Source organism: Dipteris shenzhenensis, chromosome 14, assembly GCF_047967505.1.
Source record: "Dipteris shenzhenensis isolate YYH24624 ecotype China chromosome 14, Dip_SZ_1.0, whole genome shotgun sequence".
Lineage (NCBI taxonomy): Eukaryota > Viridiplantae > Streptophyta > Polypodiopsida > Gleicheniales > Dipteridaceae > Dipteris > Dipteris shenzhenensis.
In genome coordinates this window covers 44,676,822-44,699,504 of record NC_141609.1, presented here as the reverse complement: position 1 = coordinate 44,699,504, position 22,683 = coordinate 44,676,822, and the positions used below count along the sequence as shown (strand labels likewise).

Below are 22,683 nucleotides of genomic sequence, written 5' to 3'. Positions count from 1 at the left end.
GGGACTTGTCTAGATCTGGAGAATGGCCCAACCATTGCAAATGAGCCAAAATTTTCTGTCAATCTTGTATCCAGCAAGAGGAAAGGGGGCAGCCAGCATAGTTACCAAAAACAACCGTTCCTGGCCTGGAAACGGAAACGCAGAAACAGAACGGCGTTTCTTCGCCGTTTCATAATCACTATTTTTTGCCCTTTTTTGATTAAACTGTTTTTCACCGATTCGTCACCTCCTATCGTCGTATCCGCTGCCTCCCGTGCTGCTGCATCCTAGACTATGTTATTTCTTTTTTTATGATACAGTACTACGTATACTTTGGACCTTGGTGGCAGCTGGCTGCTTTATCTACTATCATCCATGGGTGCTTTTATTTTGACATGACTCATGAGTCATGATCATGGAATTTGTGGATCATGATCATCTATGGATGCTTTCAATCAACTTGTGTACTTCAAACTTCTAAATTTCAGATTGTTGTACCAAACTTGTTAGATGTTAGAACTTAGAACTTAGTTCATGACACATGTCGATTGTTGAAGCATCACTCATGGATAATAGATGATACTAGATAGATCAATCATCATAGGAATTTAGAATCATACAAGCATGCATGATTAATTGTATTATGTATAATTTGCACTCTATTGATAATTGTATTAGGTATAAAAAAATAAAATTTAATACATAAATTGTACCATATTGCCGTTTCTTCCGTTTTTGTTTCGTTGGGGGCTGCAAACTCTGTTTCCCCGGTTTTTCCCATTTCTGTTTCTTCCGTTTCGGTTGGCAACCATGGCAGCCAGGAATATGCCCACACATGTGGCCAAAAATAACATCAAACATAGCTAGAATCCAATGATCAAGAGTATTCATGCGAAGAGAGCCAACTAGGCAGGATAGCATAACAGCCCACGGTTGACGTTGCTCCAAAAAGCAGAACAAGAGGATGGCTTTACGAGCCAACATATGAATGTGATTATTAAGAATATTCAAACCTCCATGCATACTGGGCAAATAGACGAAATTGCATTTAAGAAGACGAAGCGCCTTATGATCATGCTTGGTACGCAAAACAACATTCCATAATCCTAGCAATGAACTTTTGAATGTTGAGTGATGGCCAAGTAATTGGTGGTAAATAAAACTACACATGCCACAAGGATAGACTGCACAATCGGAAGGCAAACATGCAGCAGCCATGTAGACAATTTCCAATAGTCCAGCTTGTGGAAAAGCTTCCGTAGCACCAATGTCTCTCTTGGGTTAAGGAGATGTGCCAGCCAATAGGATACCTAAATGAAGCACCACCTGACCCGGAGGAAGCAAGAAGCTTGGCACAAAAGAGGATGCCAATCACACTCCTGTTTTGATTTAGGATCTAGGAAACGTTTTGATTTAGGGAAATTGACTTTCAGCCCAGCTGCGAGACCAAAAAGATCCAAGGCCTGCAAAAGAATTGAACATCTGTATCTGAGTTTCGTAGAAAGAAAAAGGGAATCATTTGCATAATCCTGGCTTGCAAATGGTGTGCCTTCAGGAAAATCAATACCATGTAAGCATCCTTGCTAAGCTAAAGCATCCATATGCATCAACAATGGGTGTGTAGCAATAGCAAAAAGTAGGGCAGTAAGAGGACAGCTGTGACGGATAAACTGGCAACAAGAAGAGAGGGCATCATGGGATAATAAACAAGACGCTGTAGGATCCTCATAAAGACAATAAACCACGTTTTGCATCTTAGGACCAAAGCCCAACTGCCTCATGACATCTGCAATAAAATCCCATCTGACAGTGTCAAATGCTCTTTCAATATCCACCTGCATGATTAAGGCACCTTGATGGGTGTATTTTGGATATGCAATGCCAATATAAAGCATTTGCAATATTGTTCATGATCCATCTTCTTGGCACACAACCATAGAGCAAGATGCAGGCCATGAATAAAAGATGCGATATGCGTAAGACTAGCATTTTGGAAACGAGCTTATATACCACAGGCATCAATGTGATGGGCCGCCTATCCGATAAATGTTGACATAAAGTCTTTTTGAGAGTGAAATGTAATAGACTCTTTTTCCATGATGAAGGCATAGAGCCAGAAATCCAAGCACGATTAATCATGTGTAGCAGAACAAGGCTAAAGCTGATCCCAAAATTCTAGAAAAAACTCAAGCATGAGGCCATCCTAACCTAGGGATTTGAAGCGGCCCAACTTAGATAATGTCACTTTCAGTTCTTGATTAGTAAAAGGCAGCTCCAACTGATGTGCTTCCTCTTGCAATAGAATGGGAATAACATTACCAAGAAAACTATTTTGAGCGTCCACCTCCATAGGCTAAGTCAGGGGCAGCAACCATATCAGAAAGTATTCTTGCACCTTGACATGAAGCTGTTGCCTATTCATTGTCCATGAGCCATCTTGGCGCAACACTGGATGCAAAGTATGCATGCGAGGATGGGAAGTGTGGAAGACTTTTGAAAAATGCCTATATCCTGCATGGCTTTCTGACGAGAGCAAGCTGCCATTTTCTCAGCTTTCGTTTATCATTTCAGCCAAGCAAGAAAGAGCAGCCTCAAAAGCAAATTGATCATCCAAAGATAAATGGCACTGCTGTGCAATAGAGTAAAAAGAATCCTTAGCATGTGCCTCTTTGCAACGCCAATCACCAAGGTAGTGTTTGCCATAATCTTCAATCAAATCCTGTAAGCCTATGGAGAAGCGATACCGTGCCCAATCCCATTGACCGAAGAAAGCAAAATGAACCTACGAATAAGAGCCCAACTATAACTTGAAAAGCATATGCTTTAGGTAAGAATTGTTAACCAATAAAAGCCTTTTGCAAAGGGGCCGTGTATCATGCACTAGCATACGAAAATGCAAAGTCATATTGACTAGAAAGTGATCAAATAGGCGCAAAGTGTTATCCAAGGCCATCTTATAAGTAAAGTCATCAAATTTTGCTGCATGAAGCATGTACGATCGATCCAATAGAGCCCAATACTGAGCGAATGCATTACGATGAAAAGCGAACCCAGCCATATTAGGCATAAGGTGCTTCCTTAAATCACGAGCATGTAGAATTGCAGACACAAAAGTCAAGGCATCCCTTTCACTGCGCATCATATGAGATCGATGAGTACTACTGTCCTTAGTGTCAAGAGAATTATTATTATTATTATTATTTTCACAGAGAAAAGAACTTCTATTGATGCTTGTCAAAAATGATCCTACAAGTTGGCGAATACCATAAAGGTGCCAACCATGAAAATCAACCAAAAATTAAATGCTGGCTGTCAGAAAGACACTCTTGTTGCTAGAGATCCCAGCTCACTGCCTAGGGATTCTCTGTAACAGGGGCTAACAACCGGGGTGGCGGACTATACAACCATCTTATCTCTCTCGGGGTGATGTTGTAGAAAACACCTGCAGGCCAAGCCTCCCTGAAACATTCCCGTCATGCAACACGTAGCTCGAGAACCTGGAGAGCCTCGCTCCCAAATGGCGTGAAGTATGAAGATGATGTCCTGCCAGATGGCTACCAAGGTGGCCGACGGTGGAACATGGTGCTGGCCCATAACCCAACTGCAACGAGCAACCCAGATGTTCCATGCCATAATGCTGGCTATTGTCTCCCACACAGTGTCCTCTGACGAAGGAAGAGGTCGATGACTAGTGGGAGGGGTCACCTCATGAAACTCAATGCTATGAATGCACAGGCCGTGTATCCTGTATGCTGGAGAGACCACGTCAATGGGAAAGGCATGGCCACTCTCTCACAACCAAGTAGACATGCCCCACGTGAAGTCCCTCTGCGTGCCTTGAAGCATCGCCAGGATCCGAAGTGCTCCTCGCCATATCCTCTGTGCTGCTGGGCAGCTCCAAAGGCAGTGGGGGATCGTCTCTGAAGTCCCAATCGTGCACCTATGGCAGCTGCCATCCACCCGCATCTACTCCAACCAAGGGCCCCGATAGGAAGACCTCCATGCGCTATCATCTAGAAAAAGTGTCAAGAGAATTATTGAAGTCACCACACATAAAAGCACTAGGCCCCCATGAATATTCTGCTAGACGGTGCCACATGTTAGCCCAAACTATAGAAGTAGAAGAAGCATAAATTGAAGCAATCCATAGGAATCCCCCTTGATCAACCATCTGACAATCAAATAATGACCATGCGGGTCATTATACTCAATGTGCAGCTGATATATGAGCATAGCAACTATCGAAAAGGAAGCCTAACCAGCATAAAAGATGCGGAATCCTGCAAAGAAACCTTGAGGGCCTGCAAAGGAGTGTTGATTGTGCTCTTGCAAACAAACCATATGTAACTTGTGAGCTGTAATGTAATCCCAAAGAAGCCTCCATTTATCTCTGTTGCAGAGGCCCTATACATTGCAAGTAAAGCGCTTGATCGGTTTATACATATTTACAACTAGGTAGAAATATCATAGCCTCAAAAGCTATTCCTATATGGCCGTTCTAGGCTGTGATGGATCAGCATACTCTTGACAGCATTACTATATGGCCGTTCTAGGCTGTGATGGCTTAGCATTACCTTGTTCATCATTAGAAAAATGACCAAGAGAGGTGACAGAATTATCCAATGGTGTAGCTGACATAAGTGGTAAACACAATGGATCAGCCCACATGTTACATGACCACAAATAAGGACTCAACCCTGATTCACCACCCAGCCACAATTCCTAGAGTGCTCCCTCTTGCAACCGTACGTGAACTCTCTCTGAGTTTCCTCTCCTTTCTTCCTTTTGTGGAGCCTCTCTCTAGAATCTCCCCTGAACCCAGTGCTTGCCACTTGGAGCCCACCTGAGTGCCACATGTCCATAAAGGATCTTGGTACCTTACTGCCCTTTAGGCCTTAACATTGCACTTATTGATGCAAGCATTGCTTCACCGTAACCACACTAGACGATACCGGGATTATGGCTGACGTAACATTCCCTTCCCCTTAAGAATGGTTTACATCCTCGAAAACAAAATTGGGAAACCTCCTCTAGAGACTGCTTACTCTTTCTCATGTTGAACTCTCTTCAAATCTATCTTTTCACTTAACCAAACATTCTTGCCATATAGTATGTCATGTTCTTTTTTCTAGTTTATCTAAAATTCTTTCTGATTCATGTGGTAAAGATGCAGGTTCAATGAGTTTAACTAGGACTTCATTTCCAATGAGATTATCATCATCTCCTAATTTTCTTTTTAGCCTACTAACATGAAAAATTGAATGTACTCTACATCCCTCAGGTAAGGATAATTTGTAAGCAAGTTCTCCAATTCTCTTAAGTATTGTGAATGGTCCACAATACCTAGGAGACAACTTCGGACATTTACCTGTCTTTAGAGATTGTGAAGATTCTGGTACCTTAAGGTAGCCTTTCTCATTTACTTCAAACTCCAACTTTCTACAGTGGGGGTTTGCATAACTTTGTACTCTATCCTGAGCTCTTCTTATGCTATCTTTAGCTAACTTAAGCGTTTTATTCATATCTTCAAGAAAGTCTTTGGCGGCTTAAACCTTCTCTTTTTCGAGTCCCATTGTCATTGGGGCTCTTAGTTGAAATCCATACATCATCATGAATGGACTAAAACCTGTAGCTGAATGTTTGGCAATGTTATATGCAAATTCTAATATGGGCAGATATTGTTCCCAAGTAGTTTGCTGTTTACTTACATATACTCGAAGCATATCTTCAATGATCTGATTGACCCTAGTTAGACCATCACTCTGTGGATGATCCGTGGTGCTCATATTCAATGAAGTTTCTAATCTCCTAAACATAGCTCTCCAAAAATGGCTGTTAAATTTGCTATCCCGGTCACTTACAATACCGGATGGTAGCCCATATAATCTATAGATATGCTCCACAAATAGCCTAGCTAATTCTGGAGTTTTAACATCTTCATTGATAAGAATGAAATGAGCCATCTTGGTCAATCGATCGACAATTACCCACATTGAGTTGTGTCCCCTTTGTGTCCTAGGTAATCCCACAATGAAATCCATGGAGATGCTTTCCTATTTGCCAGATGGGATCTCCAATGGGTGTAGGAGACCTCCTACCTTAAGTCGTTCAATCTTATTGACTTGACATTTTTGGTACTTCAATACATAATCTTGGACGTTCTTACCTGTTCCAAGCCAAAATAATTGTCTTTTCAGAAGCACATATGTTTTCTGAATTCCTTGTCCCGCACTCGGACTATCATGACATTCAAAAAGAATTTGGCACCTAATGTCATTATTATCCGGAACACATACTCTACCCTTGTAGAGTAGGTAGCCATCTTCAATAGTATATTTTTTCCACTTGAGTCCTTTATCACCAACCTGTGGTGTGTTGCCATTTCCATGCGACTCCTCAGTGAAAGCCTCTCCCTGTTTCTAATTGCTTTCCATATTTCAGAGAAGTGAGGATCAAACTCACATTTTCCCTTTAAGGGCTCTAGGAAATCATTCTGAAATTGAGTAAAACTCAATTTATTAACAATTGGCATTCGGCTAAGAGAGTCTGCTACCACATTGAACTTTCCTTTCCTATATGTCAATTGTATATCAAACTCTTGCATTAACTCAGCTCATCTAGCTTTTCTACCTTTAAGCTCTAGCTGATTACAAATCCACTAATGCTCTCTTGATCAAAGATTATTTTGCACCATATAAGTAGTGCCTCTCCACTTTTAAAGCATGGACTATAGCATATAGTTCCTTCTCATATGCCGAGTAATTCCATTGGGCATGATCTAACTTTTTGCTTTCAAAAGCCATTGGTCGATCTTTTTTTATAAGTACCAGCCCAACAGCAAAATCACTGGCATCTGTCTCAAGCACGAATGGTCATTGGGATCCACTACTTTTAAGACAGTGGCTGCCGCTATAGCTACTTTTAATTTTACAAAACTTCTCTTTTGAGGTTTATACCATATGAAGGTGCTTCCCTTCCCCTTAAGCTGGTCCGTCATCGGAACAATAATCCTAGCGTAATCCTGGATGAGTCTCCTATAGAATCCTGACAAACCTAAGAATATCTGTAATTCTTCTAAATTTGTAGGATGTGGCCATTCCAATATGGCCCTTACTTTGTCAAGGTCCATACGAACCCTTTCTTGGGATATTATATGTCCCAAGTATTTCACTTCTTTTGCAAAGAATTCACATTTGGATTCTTTAGCAAAGAGTGAATTTTCTCTAAGCAGCTAGAACAGCTTAAGCTAGTCCATCATCGGAACAACAATCCTAGCGTAATCCTGGATGAATCTCCTATAGAATCCTGACAAACCTAAGAATATCTGTAATTCTTCTAAATTTGTAGGATGTGGCCATTCCAATATGGCCCTTACTTTGTCAAGGTCCATATGAACCCCTTCTTAGGATATTATATGTCCCAAGTATTTCACTTCTTTTGCAAAGAATTCACATTTGGAATCTTTAGCAAAGAGTGAATTATCTCTAAGCACCTGGAACCCCTTAAGCCGGTCCGTCATCGAAACAACAATCCTAGTATAATCCTGGATGAATCTCCTATAGAATCCTGACAAACCTAAGAATATCTGTAATTCTTATAAATTTGTACGATGTGGCCATTCCAATATGGCCCTTACTTTGTCAAGGTCCATATGAACCCCTTCTTGGGATATTATATGTCCCAAGTATTTCACTTCTTTTGTAAAGAATTCACATTTGGATTCTTTAGCAAAGAGTGAATTATCTCTAAGCAGTTGGAACACTTTTCGCAAATGTTCCAAATGCTTTTTTCTGGTTTTACTATAAACAAGGATATCGTCTAAAAAAACTACAGCAAATTTTCCTAGATATGGCCTTAAGACACTATTCATAAGTGTCATGAAAGTTGCTAGAGCATTTGTTAATCCAAATGGCATTACTTTAAATTGATAATGCCCATACCTAGTACGAAATAATGTCTTAGGGACATCCTCTTTCCTAATTTGTACTTTGTGATATCTTGATCTTAAATCAATTTTAGTAAAGTATTTTGCCCCTTGCAATTAATCAAAGAGCTCATCAATGCGAGGCATAGGATACTTATTTTTTATGGTGATTTATTTAGTTCTCTGTAATCTATGCATAAACGCATAGTACCATCCTTTTTCTTTACCGGTAAAATTGGTGCAGACTAAGGTGAGCTACTTGGTTGGATTTGGCTCTTCCTAAGATATTCCGTTAGCCGTCTTTCAACCTCACGTTCCTCCATTTGACTAAGCCTATATGGGGGTTTACAAACAGAGGTAGATCCAAGAATTAAATCTATTTTATGATCTACTTCTCTCCCAGAACGTAAACCATCAGGTAAATCAGATGGAAAAACGTCTTTAAATTCAAACATTAAATCATTGAAAGAAGATTTATACTTTTTAACATTATAAAAAACAACATTACTTCTTTCTGATGCAGAAGACATAAAATCACCAATAAAAGTAAGTTCACAGAGATATACCTCACATTCTTCTTGGTGTAGTAGTCGTTTCAATTCCATCGAACAAATAAAGGAGAGTTAGGCACATCATGTTCTCCTTGAATTTGGAATACTTTACCCTCTTTTTCAAACATAATGGAGTTATTAAGATAACTCCACTGTAAGCTATGCCCAAGACTATACACCATTCTCGACCAAGCACTATATCTGTTCGGTTGAGATGCACGATTTGGAAATCCAAGGCATCTCGATAACCTTGAATATCCACCTCTACACCATGTATCATGGTGTCCCAAACTTTTTTATCACTGCCCTTTGCCAAAGAGACCACAAATAAGGGCTCAACTCTGATCCACCACCCAGCCACAATTCCTAGAGTGCTCCCTCTTGCAACCATAGATGAACTCTCTCCGAGTTCCCTCTCCTTTCTTCCTTTTATGGAGCCTCTCTCTAGAATCTCCCATGAACCCAATGCTTGTCACTTGGAGCCCACCTGAGTGCCACATGTCCAGAAAGGACCTACCTTATTGCCCTTTAGGCCTTAACATTGCACTCCATATTGATGCAAGCATTGTCGAGCTCTCTGTTTTTTCGCTTTACGGTAACCACATCAGATGATACCAGGATTATGACTGACGTTGATAAGGAAAAAAAAGGAATTATGTACTTCACCATGTCAGATAGCTGAGACTTCATAGGGATCAGCAACAATGTGGGCTCGTATATGATGAGCTTATGAATCAAGTTCCAGAGCAGATATCCGAAGCACACAAAGGCCTGCAATATAAAGGGAGGTCAACCACCTCAACCCATATAGGACATACATGTCGGATAAGACTTTGGTAGTCCTTTATAGGCATACATGGATAGACATGAACCAATTGATTGCCAAAAAAGAGAGGATATTTTTGCAAAAGCTATTGCTTGTATTGGGCATCGTGAAAATAACCTCATAAAAATCTCTGTCAGCCTTATAGCAGCCCTCAACAAAAGATCCTTTCAGCAATGATTTAAACCATTGTGCCACATTTGTTGCTTCAAGCATATGGCCAAGAAAGAACCAAACCGCTGCTCTTTGAGCCAAGCTCATAACCGGTGCATACAAAGCCTTCCCAAGGACAGAAACTCGAAACTCAGGGACTGGATCATATCCCATGCATGATTTATCTCTTAAAAACCCTCCTACAAAGTGTCAGCAAATGGATACAGCTTGGGGTTGGTACACAATTCTGCATGTTTTGCAACCAAGACCCGCCGACGCTTGAGGTCATTCCTTTGAAATTGAATTGATTCCATGAAGGGTTAACTGAGCTAAGGAAAGAGGAATAGGACAGCAGACAGAGAGGAGAGTAAGAGGTTGTGAAATGAAAGAAGAGGCGAAAGAAGGCTTATGGACAGCGGCTAAAGAAAGGTCAACTTGTATGGATAGAAAAGGGGACCAAAAGGAAGGACACACAACACACCCAAACTCAACGCTCTCTTTTTTTTGTGTGAAAACTTTTGATGTTTTATATTACACAATAGCTTCCCTATTCCAAGTTAGCAGTGATGCATCATCCTTGGAGGCATGTTTGAAGAACCAAGTGACTGTATAGTTAATGCTTAGTAGTCCCTCCATGTTTAGGCCGTTATGCTGTGCCCTCGTGATAACCACTCCCTCTACATCCTTAGGCTCCATGGGCATATGTCTCAGGGCAGCTCTTGTGGCAAACACACTTAAGTTCCCATTCTTACAGGAAGCATTGATGACATATGTACCCTTGGTTCTATTGCAGAGGGCGGTTCCAGTATTAACTTATTTTCGATAGACAACATAATTGCAAATGAGGCTTGCCATCACTAACCATCTTTGTTGTAATTGAAAGTTCATCAAAGTATAGTCAAGCTGTTTAAATTAGTGAACATTTTCTCTCTCCAAATATCCCCCTTGAAAAAGGAGTGTCTAAGTGGGCTTCCTACTATCCTCACCCTGGAGAAATGATAGCCGAAAATGGGCGATCATGTTCTAAACTTGGTGGAGAAAATTAACCATAAATTCATAAAATGCTTATTTTGATGCACATAACTTGATTAAATGGTGCAATAAACGTGTTGAATATCTAAATCATGTCTTGCCATTTGATTTGTTATGCTACATGACCCCATTTGGATTTTTCAATCAAAAGATATAGGTTGCCAAAGTTTGACAGTTTGGGCAATCAACATAGGTTTTTCCTCAAAAATGCGAATGCCATGGTCGCCTAACTTTTTGTTCCAAATCCAAATGAGCACCTAATTTCTAAAATTCACCTTTTAAAAGACATTGGTAGGTGAAAGGGGATAAAATGGAATTTTTGTTAATAACTTCATTGTAATGTATTTGGAGGAAGGTGTAGGCAATTCTTTCTTGCTCATTCACCACCCTCCAAGGTTGTTCACTTTTGGGCTCTTATCACCTTCTCATACTTACGGGTGACCAAAGAGTGTACAATTTGCTTGATAGCTTGACTACAGCTACGTCAAAGATAAGAGAAGTTCTCCAATGGTTCATGATCTTTGGAGAAACCTATTGAGAGAGGTTGGTGTCCCAGTAGATGTAAGTTGGACACTCAATGACTTGGTAGGGGTCCGAGGATTTATCAATCATAAAGTTTTTTGAGTGGTCATGGATTATAAAATATATGTGTATTGTGGTCTTGCTTGGAAATGTTTATTTTACTACATTCTATAGTAAGATGAATCTAGGAGATGCAAACTTGATGTGAAATCTTGTTTCACAAATTTTCACTATGTAAAAGATAGAGGCAATGCTCAAAGAGTTTAAAAATCATTGATATATTTTGATTTTTATTGGGTGAAGTCCAAGTCGAGATATTGTTTTCAAAAAGAAATAGTACACAAAGGTTGTAGCTGCCGAAGTTGTCTACTATTGGTTGAACAATTCTTCTAGATAATTTCTTGTAACTCTAGGACTGATTAGTCCAACAAAGCATTGGTATTCCCATCTGCCCTGTATTCTTAGCAAACTTTTCTTTTATGAATTTGACTTTATCCAATAATTGATCTCTTTTGAGACTTATCCGATTACATTTCTTGGGAAAGAAAAACAAACGAAGGCTACACATGCTACACTGCTAGCCAAATGAGTAACTTTTCTGAAGATTCTTGATGCAAGGAGAGGATATGTTGCTACGCTTATAGTTTCAATACTGCAATAAAGTGTTAAAGCCTTGCTTTAGCAGAATTGTGTTTTCAATGTTTTGTTTAATTTACATTTAGAATGTAAGTTATTAAACAACAATAACTTTCTGAAAATCACACAAAGCTCATCGACAAGAAATCGAAATTGAGCACAAAACAGTGAACTTGCATGGGTTACAAACAAGAATCACCCCTTGACAATATTTGAGTATAGATTTGATTTCAAGGAGTGGACCACGGAATAAACTATTTTATAGGGTGAGCAAATCTCAACAAGGCGAAATACAAAAGCAGGTTCAAGAGCTGATGGAAAATGGGCTGATTCATCCTAGTAGGTCACCATTTTGTTCTTTTGTGTTACTTTCCCTAAAAAAGGATTGTCTTCGAGAATGTGTGGATTACAGAGCTTTGAATAAGATGACAGTCAAGAACGAATTTCCAATACCATGAAAAGATGAGATTCTTGACATATTAAAGGGAGCACAGATTTTCAGCCAGATAGACGTGAAGGGTGGTTATCATCAAATGCGGATAGTACCACATGATATTCATAAGGCAGTTTTTTGATTTCATAAGATTTGTATGAATATATTGTTGTTTCTTTTGGTTTAAGTATTGCTTATGCCAACTTGTATCCAATGATGAGCCGAATCTTTCAAAAGCATCAATCTTCTATGGGGACATTCTTCAATGACATCGTTGTCTTTAATAAGAATGAAAAGGAGCATATGAAGCATAAAAGTGATATTTGAACTTTTGAAGGAGAACCAGCTATTATTACTAAGAAGAGTAAATTCTTCTTATTTGAGATGCAATTTCTAGGTCATATCATGTCAAAGGGAGAGATCAAGATGGATCGAGGTAAGTTGAAAGCGTTCTTGAATGGCCTGATCTCAAGAATGTGCATGAAGTTTGTTCATTTCTTGGTCTTTGTTCTGTTTTTAGCGGATTTATCCATCACTTCACGCATAAAGCTTCTCCATTGCATGATTCGACAAAGAAGGGAAGAGCTTTCGATTGGGGAGCAAAAGAGAAAGTAGACTTTGGAGAGCTCAAGATATCCCTTACCACAACACCAATGTTGGTAATGCTAGATTTGCAGAAACCCTTCTGGTATAAGTAGATGCTAGTGGGGGTTGCATTGGGCCAAATCTCCTACAAGATAGTCATGTAGTTGCGTATGAGAATAGGAGGCTGAAAGATGCTGAGGTTGATTATGATGTTTACGAAAAAGAGTTGCTCGCTATAATTGATGATTTATGTGTTTGAAGCATTATCTACTGGAGTTGGCTTTCTTATTCAAATTGATCATCATAGTGTATGCTATTTTCCTCTAGTAAGAGAAATGTATATGCATTGGGCAAATTTTCTTGCTATGTTTGATTTTCAGGTTCAACATACCCAGGCAAGAAAAATGTTGTTGCATATGCCTTATCATGAAGATGACCAGTCAATGCAATTTCCACTGCTTATCATGAGAGTTAGCTGTGATTAAGGCTGCATATAAGGATGTGATTTTCCACATATTTGGGCGGAGTTCAGTGCAAGAACGGGCATAAAGATATCTATTTATGTGACGGATATCTCTGGAATAGAATTTGTGTCATTAGAATTTCAGGGAAGTGCATTGATGAAAGCCATAATCCACCCTTCAGTGGGCATAGAAGTCATTGGCCTGAGGTATAGAGAGATGTCTTCCATTATGTTACATCTTGTCCAGTATGTCAAAAGGAGCCATGGAAATCTGCATCGTCTAGATGTCGTGGTCCCAAACTCTTTGACCCTATGGAGTTAAGTGACCACTTGAAAGATTGCATCAAGCTGCAGAGGAGTGACCCCAAACTCTAATTACCTGACCTAAGACTAACTTCTTAAAAATGTAGAACGCTAAAGATGAGAGAGAAATTGGGCCTTACAGCTCCCTACTTTGATTTTGAATTTTAGCTTTGATGATCGTAAACATACTCAAAGAAAAATTTCAGGACGAAGGGGGATTTCGTCATTCCTTTTCTTGAATGAGCCTTTTGAAGAAGAAAATGAGTAAATTAACGAGCACATGTATAGAAATTGTCCACGTGAGGTGTACCTTGCAAGAACAAGTGTCCAACTCTTCGAGAGACCTAATGGGTGGTGGTAACAACCAAAAATCCAAGATGGCATGTGAACAAGCTCAAGAAAAGGCTTCTAGTGCTGCAAAGGCTTTTGCAATCCTTGTTGACAAGCACTTTTTTAATTATTATGGCATGAGTAGCCAGTATTACCAAATTAGTATGCTAATCACTAGGACTAATCAAAAGAAGAACATTGGTTCAAACGGCTCTAAAATCAGAGTCATTTTGAGTGAGATATGGAGGGAAAGTTATGATAAGTTATAGGTCATTGCATAGGGTAAAAAGGGACAGAGGGGTCAAGGAACCTTAGAAACTCTAGTACCTAAGGTCTAAGGATTAACCTAGGTTTTAGGGAGAATTGAATCCCCCTGTAGTAGTATTAGTAGTACTCTGAGAAGCTAGATCATGCCTTACCCTCTCAGTGGCACAAAGTGGAAGTATTGTGATTATTCCTTGGCCGGAAAGGCTCTTGGCAAAGCCTCGAGCAAAGGGCAAGGTCGCAATCTGCACGTGCTTCTCCTTCTCACACTCTTCCACAATGAAGCGAACTGCAACCCGTGAAAATTCCAGCCCAATCTCCACCTGATTGGAATCCCTGCATAAACTTTTCCAATGGTCCATATTGCGAAATCCTTTATGTAGATTTAGCCATTCCCCAGCAGGGTAACTAGCTGTGGACATACAGAAGGACAATCAATAACTATTTCAACAGAATTTCCCCAATCTGCTCTTATCGGTGCATCCCCAAATGACCAAATACCCTGCAATTCAGTAGGAGTTACTTGGAAGAAGTCACAGTCAACCTAGCGGCGCTGAAGAAGTCGCTCCATGGAGGCATTTGCATTTGCTCGACCTTGACGGAAGGGCTGTGTTGAAGGTTTGGTGGCACAGCAGATCCAATTGCTAACAATCCAATCTCTTATTGCATCTATTGGAAGAGAAAGCTGGAAATTGAGGGCTGTTCAAAAGTGAGCCTCAGCACACGCTTTGAGGCTGTGTTTGGAACGGCAACATCAACATCTGCAAGCGAAAGGGAGCACCTCAAATTTAAGAATCTTGTTGTGCTCTAAGTGAAGGAACTCTCTCATTTGAATTTCTGCAATTCATTTATATAAAAAGCGTTATCCGGGGAAGGGATGGATGGGAATGATAATGAAGGCCATACTTATATTGAAAAATCTATCAAGAGAAATATCTCTACTGAAGGCGTCACGGTGGTTTCCAATAGACTAAAATAGTAAAAGAGTGGCCTACTCCCATGAGATGAGTTCTTTCTTAGGGAAGTGTTCGAACTGTTTCCCAAATTGCTTCTCCATTGGCAATCGTTGAACAGACAGACAGCATTTGAAAGCTTAAAAAGAGCATTAGTTACAGTTCCAGCTTTAGGTCTTCTTGATATGGGCAAGAACTTTTCTTGTACTCTGTACTTATGCGATTGGTGAGTCTATTGGGAGCAATTTTAATGCAAGAAGGTCATCCTATAGCCTTTGACAGCCTTCAAAGTGCTGAACTAAAGGTACAGCACTTGTGAAAAGGAGTTGTTGGCTGTTGTGCATGCTCTCAAGCTTTGGAAGCATTACTTGTATAAAACTAAATTTAAGATGACTGATCACCAAAGTATCAAGCATCCGCTTTCTCAAGCTATTGTGTCTTTTGGACAATCTACATTGGAGTATCAACCTTGGAAAGCTTGAGTAAAAAAGATTTGGCATAAAACCACTTTGGGAAGTACCAAGAGTAATTGAACAAGGCTGTAGGAGGGCCTGGTAAACAACCATGGAGTCATATTCTTCCCACGAATGAGGCAAAATCAGTAAACTGAGGATAGTTGCTTCATTATACGAACTTCAATCATAAATTCCACTGCAGGGTTTTCGAAAAAGAGTGGTTTCATCCTTGCAGCAGGAGCATCTGTTGTGAACATGTGCCTCTGTTGGAGATGCTTGAGTTAATGTGAAGCATTCTTGTGATATTCAAGATCAGGTTGTTGCTGTTTAATACATATGAACCTCTAAGCCTAAAGAAGTTCTAGTAATGCTACGATCTAAGAAACTGCAAGAACTTCTACTCTTTGCAAAATTAGATATATTCCTCCAGCAAATAAATTTGAATATTTGTTTATGTAAGATCAGCAGCTGCAAAGTTTTACTCTATTGCCATGCTCCGGTGACTGACTGAGGGATGAATTGGTTTTCGTCCACCCTTGCCTTTAATTCACTAATTGTTTCATGGGTCTCATCTTGCCTGGATGCTTTGTTAGTCTGTCTCAGCCACTCATCGTTCTTTTGATGCTTCATCTTCTTGCCGAACAGTTTCCCATGCTGTGGGGCTGTCAACATCTTCTCAATGTGTTGGATGAACCTCCTGCCAAAACTCACCTCGAATATTCCTTCAGGCCATCTCATTTTCCAAGTTGCAATTTTTACTGCCAAATATGGAAAATTTTGCCATTGACTTCTTCATTAGCAGCGATGTTGTTTCATCCATTTTCACAATCTGTGGAAAGAGTCCCCATGATTTTCTGTTAGGACAGATGCCCATAGAAGAGTTGATATGTGGATCTGACCATAATGGTTGAGGTATTTTCTCGGATTGCCTGTCACAGCCTTTGTGAAGGGGGTTTGACCAACTTGCAACCCAGTCCTGTGGGAAACCCTTCATATGGCCATATTGTGCATATCACAAAGTCATGTCCTGGTAGTAGGTCCTGTCCTTTTGAGGAACCAAGCTCTTACTGCTTGTAAGTGTGCTTTTTTCCTATTTTCTATTTTCCTAAGTTCTCCCTCTACATCCTCAATGGAGAAGACTAGGTTATCTGCTTTTGTCCTTGCTATTGCGATCTCTCACTCATGGGCCTCTCAGAGAGAATTCGACATATATCCAAGTTTATGGGAGTGGGTTGATCTGAAATATTCTTGCATCTTGGGTTAACTGCTCAGTTTCCCATGATGACCTCAAGGCTTTTGTTTCCTCATTATAATGTCATTCTCTCTTTGTTTGATGTGGCTTTCTCTTTCATGGTTGTGGCTGCCACTTTCTCTTCCTAGCATCCCTAAATTCCTATGTAGTCTGACTGATCTATAATCTGATTCTTGCTAAAGTGCTCCAACAGGAAAATGTATGCTATGGTCTAGCCATGTGTTTTCATAGTTAATGGCATTAGCCTACATACCAGAGATCATGGCAGCATACAACCACATGCTTTGTTTCCTTGCCATGGTTTTCACATAAGGCATACACTCCGTAACAGGCCTCTTGGCTTTCTCCTGAGCTAGTAATCCTATTTTCATGGTAAGACAATATGTCTGTTTTCCTTTTCACGGTAAGACAATATGTCCGTTCCCCCCTGCGCCGCGCCCCCATTCACCCTCAACCCCTCCCCAAAAAAAAAACACATGCACCCCTCACCCCACCCAACAAAACAAAAGCACATGTGAATCCTCACAGTTGTCTTTTACACTTTGTAGAGCAGTATGACATTTGTTGACATGTTTTGTGGCTGACATTGCATTTTGATCTGTATGTTGGCTGCACGGTTTCTTACATGGATCCATATCATAGGTGCCTGTATGATTGTTATAACTAAGGAATTTATTTTGAAGCCCATATCATATGACAAGAGAGTATATGTGAAAAGAGCTGGAACTAAATATTATAACGGCCAGTTATTTAACAGAGTAGCTGGATGGGGAATGTATGGCATTTCTAGGAGCCATTTGAACTGACAATCCTTTCTTGTATTACAGACCACAATCAGAATTTGAAAGCTGGCTTAACATTGGAGCCTGGTTTAAGAAGCATCTTGAAGTGTAAACAGAGAGTGCACCATCTTAACTGGAATTTATTTGAGACAATTTTTGGTGTATGCCTTGTACATCCACAGTGCTTGGTATACATATACAGTTATGTGCACAAGCACTCTTTCTTCAGTGAAATTTACTCGGTTGCATACAAACAAAATGGCGATGTGCTTCATTTTTAGGAGGAAGCATATCTAACCATTGGATTGTCCCAAAAGTGATTTTTTTTATCAACAGAGGAACATTCTTGAAAAAAGTACATATGGTACAGATCATTCCCACCTCTGTTAAGTTTACATGAAGACTCCTAAAACCAACATGAATCATTTTGTGCATCTGGGACATCGCATGTTTTCCAAGCTAATTTGTAATTCATGTAGCTTCAGTGTTTACTAACAGTATCTACTGGATTTCTCAAATTTGCATGACATGTTGACAAATAGTCGTAGAGTTGCATGCTCAAGTCACCAGAATTTACATATATGTGAAATCTAGCTACGATGTTTTGTCAGGCCATGCTCTAACAGATTTTACAGAGAGAATTTTCATGTTAGGTAAGCATCACTGGGCAAGCATCCTGTGTTACTGCTCTATCTTTTGGCAATCAATGACTCAAAATGAAAGGATTAAAATTTGTTTGTATATGTGTAATTCCAATGCTTAATGATTGTCATTTGAGCGCACAGTCAATTATCTTATTGCACCAATTCAATGGAAAAATATCATGGCATATTCCACTCTTATGAAGGTATATATATTCAATTAAAATTCCCTGTTATAGTTTGGTTACAAGCACGACCATGTGGTTTCTAAACTAGCTGATGTCTGGTTTTCCAATCCTGTAACAGCTAGCATAGCGATTCTGCAAATGTAGTTTTATTGAGTTTTTGTGAATTTACTCAAAGGCCAAGACCTATTACTTAGTTGGAAGATGATGAAAGGGCTTGGTTTGCTGCCATGATTGAAGAAGAGGCGGTCATAGTGAGAGCATAAGATGTGACAATGCACTGCTATAGTTCAAAATATCCAAGTATCTTGAACCCATTGGATAGGCCCAGAGAATGTGGCATGCATTGCACTCAGAAGACTACATACAGACAGGCCAAAGAGGTAGAAGAGCAAGCACCCACACTCCCAGGTACTCACAGGAGAAGGAACTAGAGATCTTAAGATACAAGCAAGCGGCAGTGTGTTCTTTCATCGACCTAGAATAGATCCAAGAGCTAAAGAAAAGGGAGGCTGTTGAGGATGAAGAAAGCAAAAACCCAAAAGCATAGTGTGGAAGCAGCCCCAATCCTTTCTTTTTGGCCCTTGAGCTTTTCATGCATTGCATGGTGTATCCCATATTCCCGTATGGAGCTTGCTCTAACGGTTTTCGTTAATACTCAATAGAAGTCTCTGTTTTGCAAAAAAAAAAAGAGGAAGCCAGAGATACAACGCAGCGAGTGCTTTCCAAACTTCGTCCTCCAGACTAGTAGAAGCGTCAAGAATTCCAATCATGGTAAATCTTGCTAAAAATAGTGATTTGGAATGTGTGGTTCTCTTTGGCACTTTGAACATCTTGTTTGCATGCGTTTTCTCCTCAGATGTGGGGATTTTAGCCCTCTCCAAGCACTTGCTATAACTAAAATACCACCAAGCACATTTTTAACGATAAAATGGTTAGCCAATGTATGCATTCGTATGCTTTGGACTAATCCTAGTCCTCTATCAATGTCCCCACCGTGTAACTAAGTAAACACAATTAGAAATATAGAAACTTTTCCAGTTGACATTATGAAACATATTTCTTCTCCTTCTGATATGGAGCTGAGTCCTTCATATTACAACTTTTGTTGAATGCATGAGGTCCTGAAGCATTGCATCGTTCATCGTATTCAAAGCAACTCGAATTTTTAGTGGCAATCTTGCTCGATACTTCTTGCGCCAAGTCTTTGCTAAAATTTCTTGAAACAAGGCAACCTGCAAATATGCATCCCAAAAGCTTTGATTAAATGATTTCACCATTTCTCCCTCTTCATGTGAAGACCATCCCATGCGATGTGGACCTCATCTAGAATTTGCTTTGTGAGAAATTGTTGGTAGAAATACTTTTTAAATTTCTTTTGAGCCGTGGAAGTAGTTCCATCTAACTATTTGGCACCACCATGCACTAACTATACTATAAGAAGCAAACTCGCCCTTTGGAACTTTGATGACTCTTGATAGTCCTTCATACCATAGGTCAAACAAATTGGTGTCTAAACATTGTAGCCTTCTTAGTTTGCCAAGATGCCCCAGCCTAGGTGACAAAGTAGACATATTTTCCTATCTTCTTAAATTTCTTAGCCTTTGAATACTTTCCGCTTGAGCATTTAGTTGGGATAGAGCAACTTAAAAAACAAATCCAAGTCTCATAGTGGCTCTAAGACTAATACAAGAGTGTTTGGCTCAGCCTTTATGCCACAAAGATGTGTTCCTCGATGCTTACCTCATGAACAGCTAGGAGAAGAAAAAGTCAAAGATGAACTCAAATTGCTACTAGCGCTTCTTTTGCATTTCTTGTGCTTAGGAATTAAAGTTTTATTCCTCGGTGTTGCAATTCTCCCTCTACGTTGGGATATATGATGTCTCTTGGTGAGGTTGGTGGTGACCTTATAAGCAATTTTGTAAACCCATAATGCGGCATGCAATTTTTTGTCCCAATCTATATGATTATTAGAAATTTTGGTGAGCATCAATTTGAGAGTCTTGGTGGTGTACTCGGCTTGTCTATTACACCGTGGATAATATGCGGTATCCACTGTGCATCACCTTAAATTCTTGAGTCAACAACTCAAGACTTTATTCATAAAATGGGAAACTTGATCACTGATAAATTCTATTGGGCATCCATATTTGCATATAATATTTTCAATGAGAAATTTTAGGCATTTATTCAAAAGCTTGCATTTTCCCTAGTTTGGTCCTTATGGCATCCTTAGAAACTACATGGCCAAGCAAAACACCAACTTGGATACAAAACACATTCTTAGTAGGATTTAGTGAAATACTCACTTGTCTGCACCTGTCAAATACTTTCCCTAGATAACTCAAGTGAATAGAGATAGATGACTAAACATAGAAGTCATACAGGTAATGGCAATGAATTTGGTTAGGTAGTCTTTGAAAGTTTCAACCATGAATGCTTGAAAAGTAGATGGTGCATTCCTGAGTCCAATAGGCATGACTTTTGTGGCATAGACACCCCACCCAATGATAAGAGTAGTCTTAGTCTGATCCTCGGGTGCAAATCATAGTCACTATAGCCATCCATAAATAAGTACATATCATGTCCAACAATTTGGTCAATTACACCATTTGTGTATGGAATAGGAAAGGGATGTAGCACAATTTGGGCATTTAACTTCATATAATCTACACACGCTTTGACTTTCCTTTTTTTTAATAGGTACTATCAAAATAGGAAATAACCAATCTCCTCTATCAATTAAATAGGTAAATCTGCGACAAAAATGCTGAATCTCACTAAACTAAATACTGAAGGATTAAATTAATGGGACAATTCCAATTTTTGTAACATCCCTCTTGCTTGAAATTGCAATCGCCCTCAATTGCGCGACAAAAAAGTAGTCAATAAATCAGAGTATTGGCGAAAATATCACTTGGGCATCCTCAACAGGGTGGTTCTTAAATGTAAGAAGATAAATAGGATACGAGTTTCCACGTCTCATTTGAGTGATTTGTTGATCAATGATTTGGTCTAGCTCTAAGAGCTGGGTCTCTCCTTGAAGCAACGATGCATCGTCTAAAATAGGTCAAACTGGTGGGTCTCCATGGAAAGGTTTCAGGAGGTGCACATGAAAAGAATTATGAATTTTCCAATCGGGTAGTAATTCAAGCTGATAGGTATTGTCATTAATGCACTCCAAAACTTTAAAGGGACCATAGGATTTAGGAGCAAACTTAACTATAGGGTGTGTCTCAATACTCTTAAGTCTGCGCTTCTCAATACATAACATGACCAGGTCACCTTCAGCAAATACAACTTTCTTTCTACCATTGTTTGCACGTGCAGTATACACAGCTTGAGCATGCTCGATATTCTTTTTAACAGTAGCCAAAATGCTAGAGAAATCTTCAGTAAATCAATCAGTAGCCTCTACTTGGTGCTTAAGGCGGGTCACTGGAGTAGGAATGGCCTTTCCATAGACAATTTGGAATGGAGATTTGCTTGTAGCAGAGTGCTTAGTGTTGTTGTAGGCAAATTGTAATATGTGTATAAATTTGTCCCATTTGTCTAGCTGACCAGACACGTAAGCACTTTACATGTCACAAATAGTATTTTGTGTGACCTCGGTTTGGCCATTAGATTTGGGATGAAAAGCTATGGAAAAATCTAACTTCGTACCATGATTATCAAAGAGTGCGGTCCAGAAGTTACTACAAAATTTACTATCCCAGTCTAACACGATTACTTTTGGAAGGCCATGGTGTATGAAGATGTGCTTGATGAACAAATGAGCAGCCTGAACTGCAGTCAAGATCTTCTTACAAGGAATAAAGTAAGCCTGCTTGCTAAATCTATCAATGATAGTCCAAATCATATCAAAACCTGAGCTAGTTGTAGGAAATCCAGTAATAAAGTCCATAGAAATCTGCTCCCATGGGCCATTAGGAATTAGTAAAGGCATAAGTAAACCTTGATATTTGCCCTTATAGCTCTTGACTTTTTGACAAATAAGACATTGTGCAACAAAAGTTGCAACATCAACTTTAAGCTAGGCCAGAAAAAATCTTGAATTACAATCTGATACGTAGCAGCGACGCCTCTATGTCCCATGTAGGGTGGCTGATGTACCTAATCTAGTACCAAGCGTTGAAATGGTGTAGTGACACACAAGCGCTTTTCGTAGAATAGATAGTCATTATGAATGGAATACGAGGCCATAGGGGTGCTATTAGCTTGCTTAATCTTATGCCAAATTTTTGAAAAGTCTCAATCAGTAGGATAGTCTGGCTTCATAGGCTCAAAAGGGTCTCCCTCGATGATTGAGATATTATTTATGCTAGGTCGACGGCTCAGTGCATCGGCAACTACATTGTCTTTGCCTGGTTGATATTGAATCATTTGTTTAAAGCTGTCAATAAAGGCAACCCATTTA

The 22,683-nt window shown here is 39.6% G+C and overlaps 1 protein-coding gene across 4 annotated transcripts in view; it reads left to right on the top strand.

Annotated features, from left to right (window-relative positions):
- Positions 1-17,883, top strand: part of AARE (acylaminoacyl-peptidase-like protein) — a 141,125-nt gene extending 123,242 nt beyond the window's left edge. For all 4 annotated transcript variants that reach the window (XM_087384567.1, XM_087384566.1, XM_087384568.1 and 1 more), the window contains one exon: positions 17,486-17,883. In XM_087384567.1, the coding sequence (XP_087240693.1) occupies positions 17,486-17,552 (67 nt within the window). In that variant the 3' untranslated portion in view covers positions 17,553-17,883. The remainder of the gene's footprint in view (positions 1-17,485) is intronic.
- Positions 17,884-22,683: the final 4,800 nt, after the last annotated feature.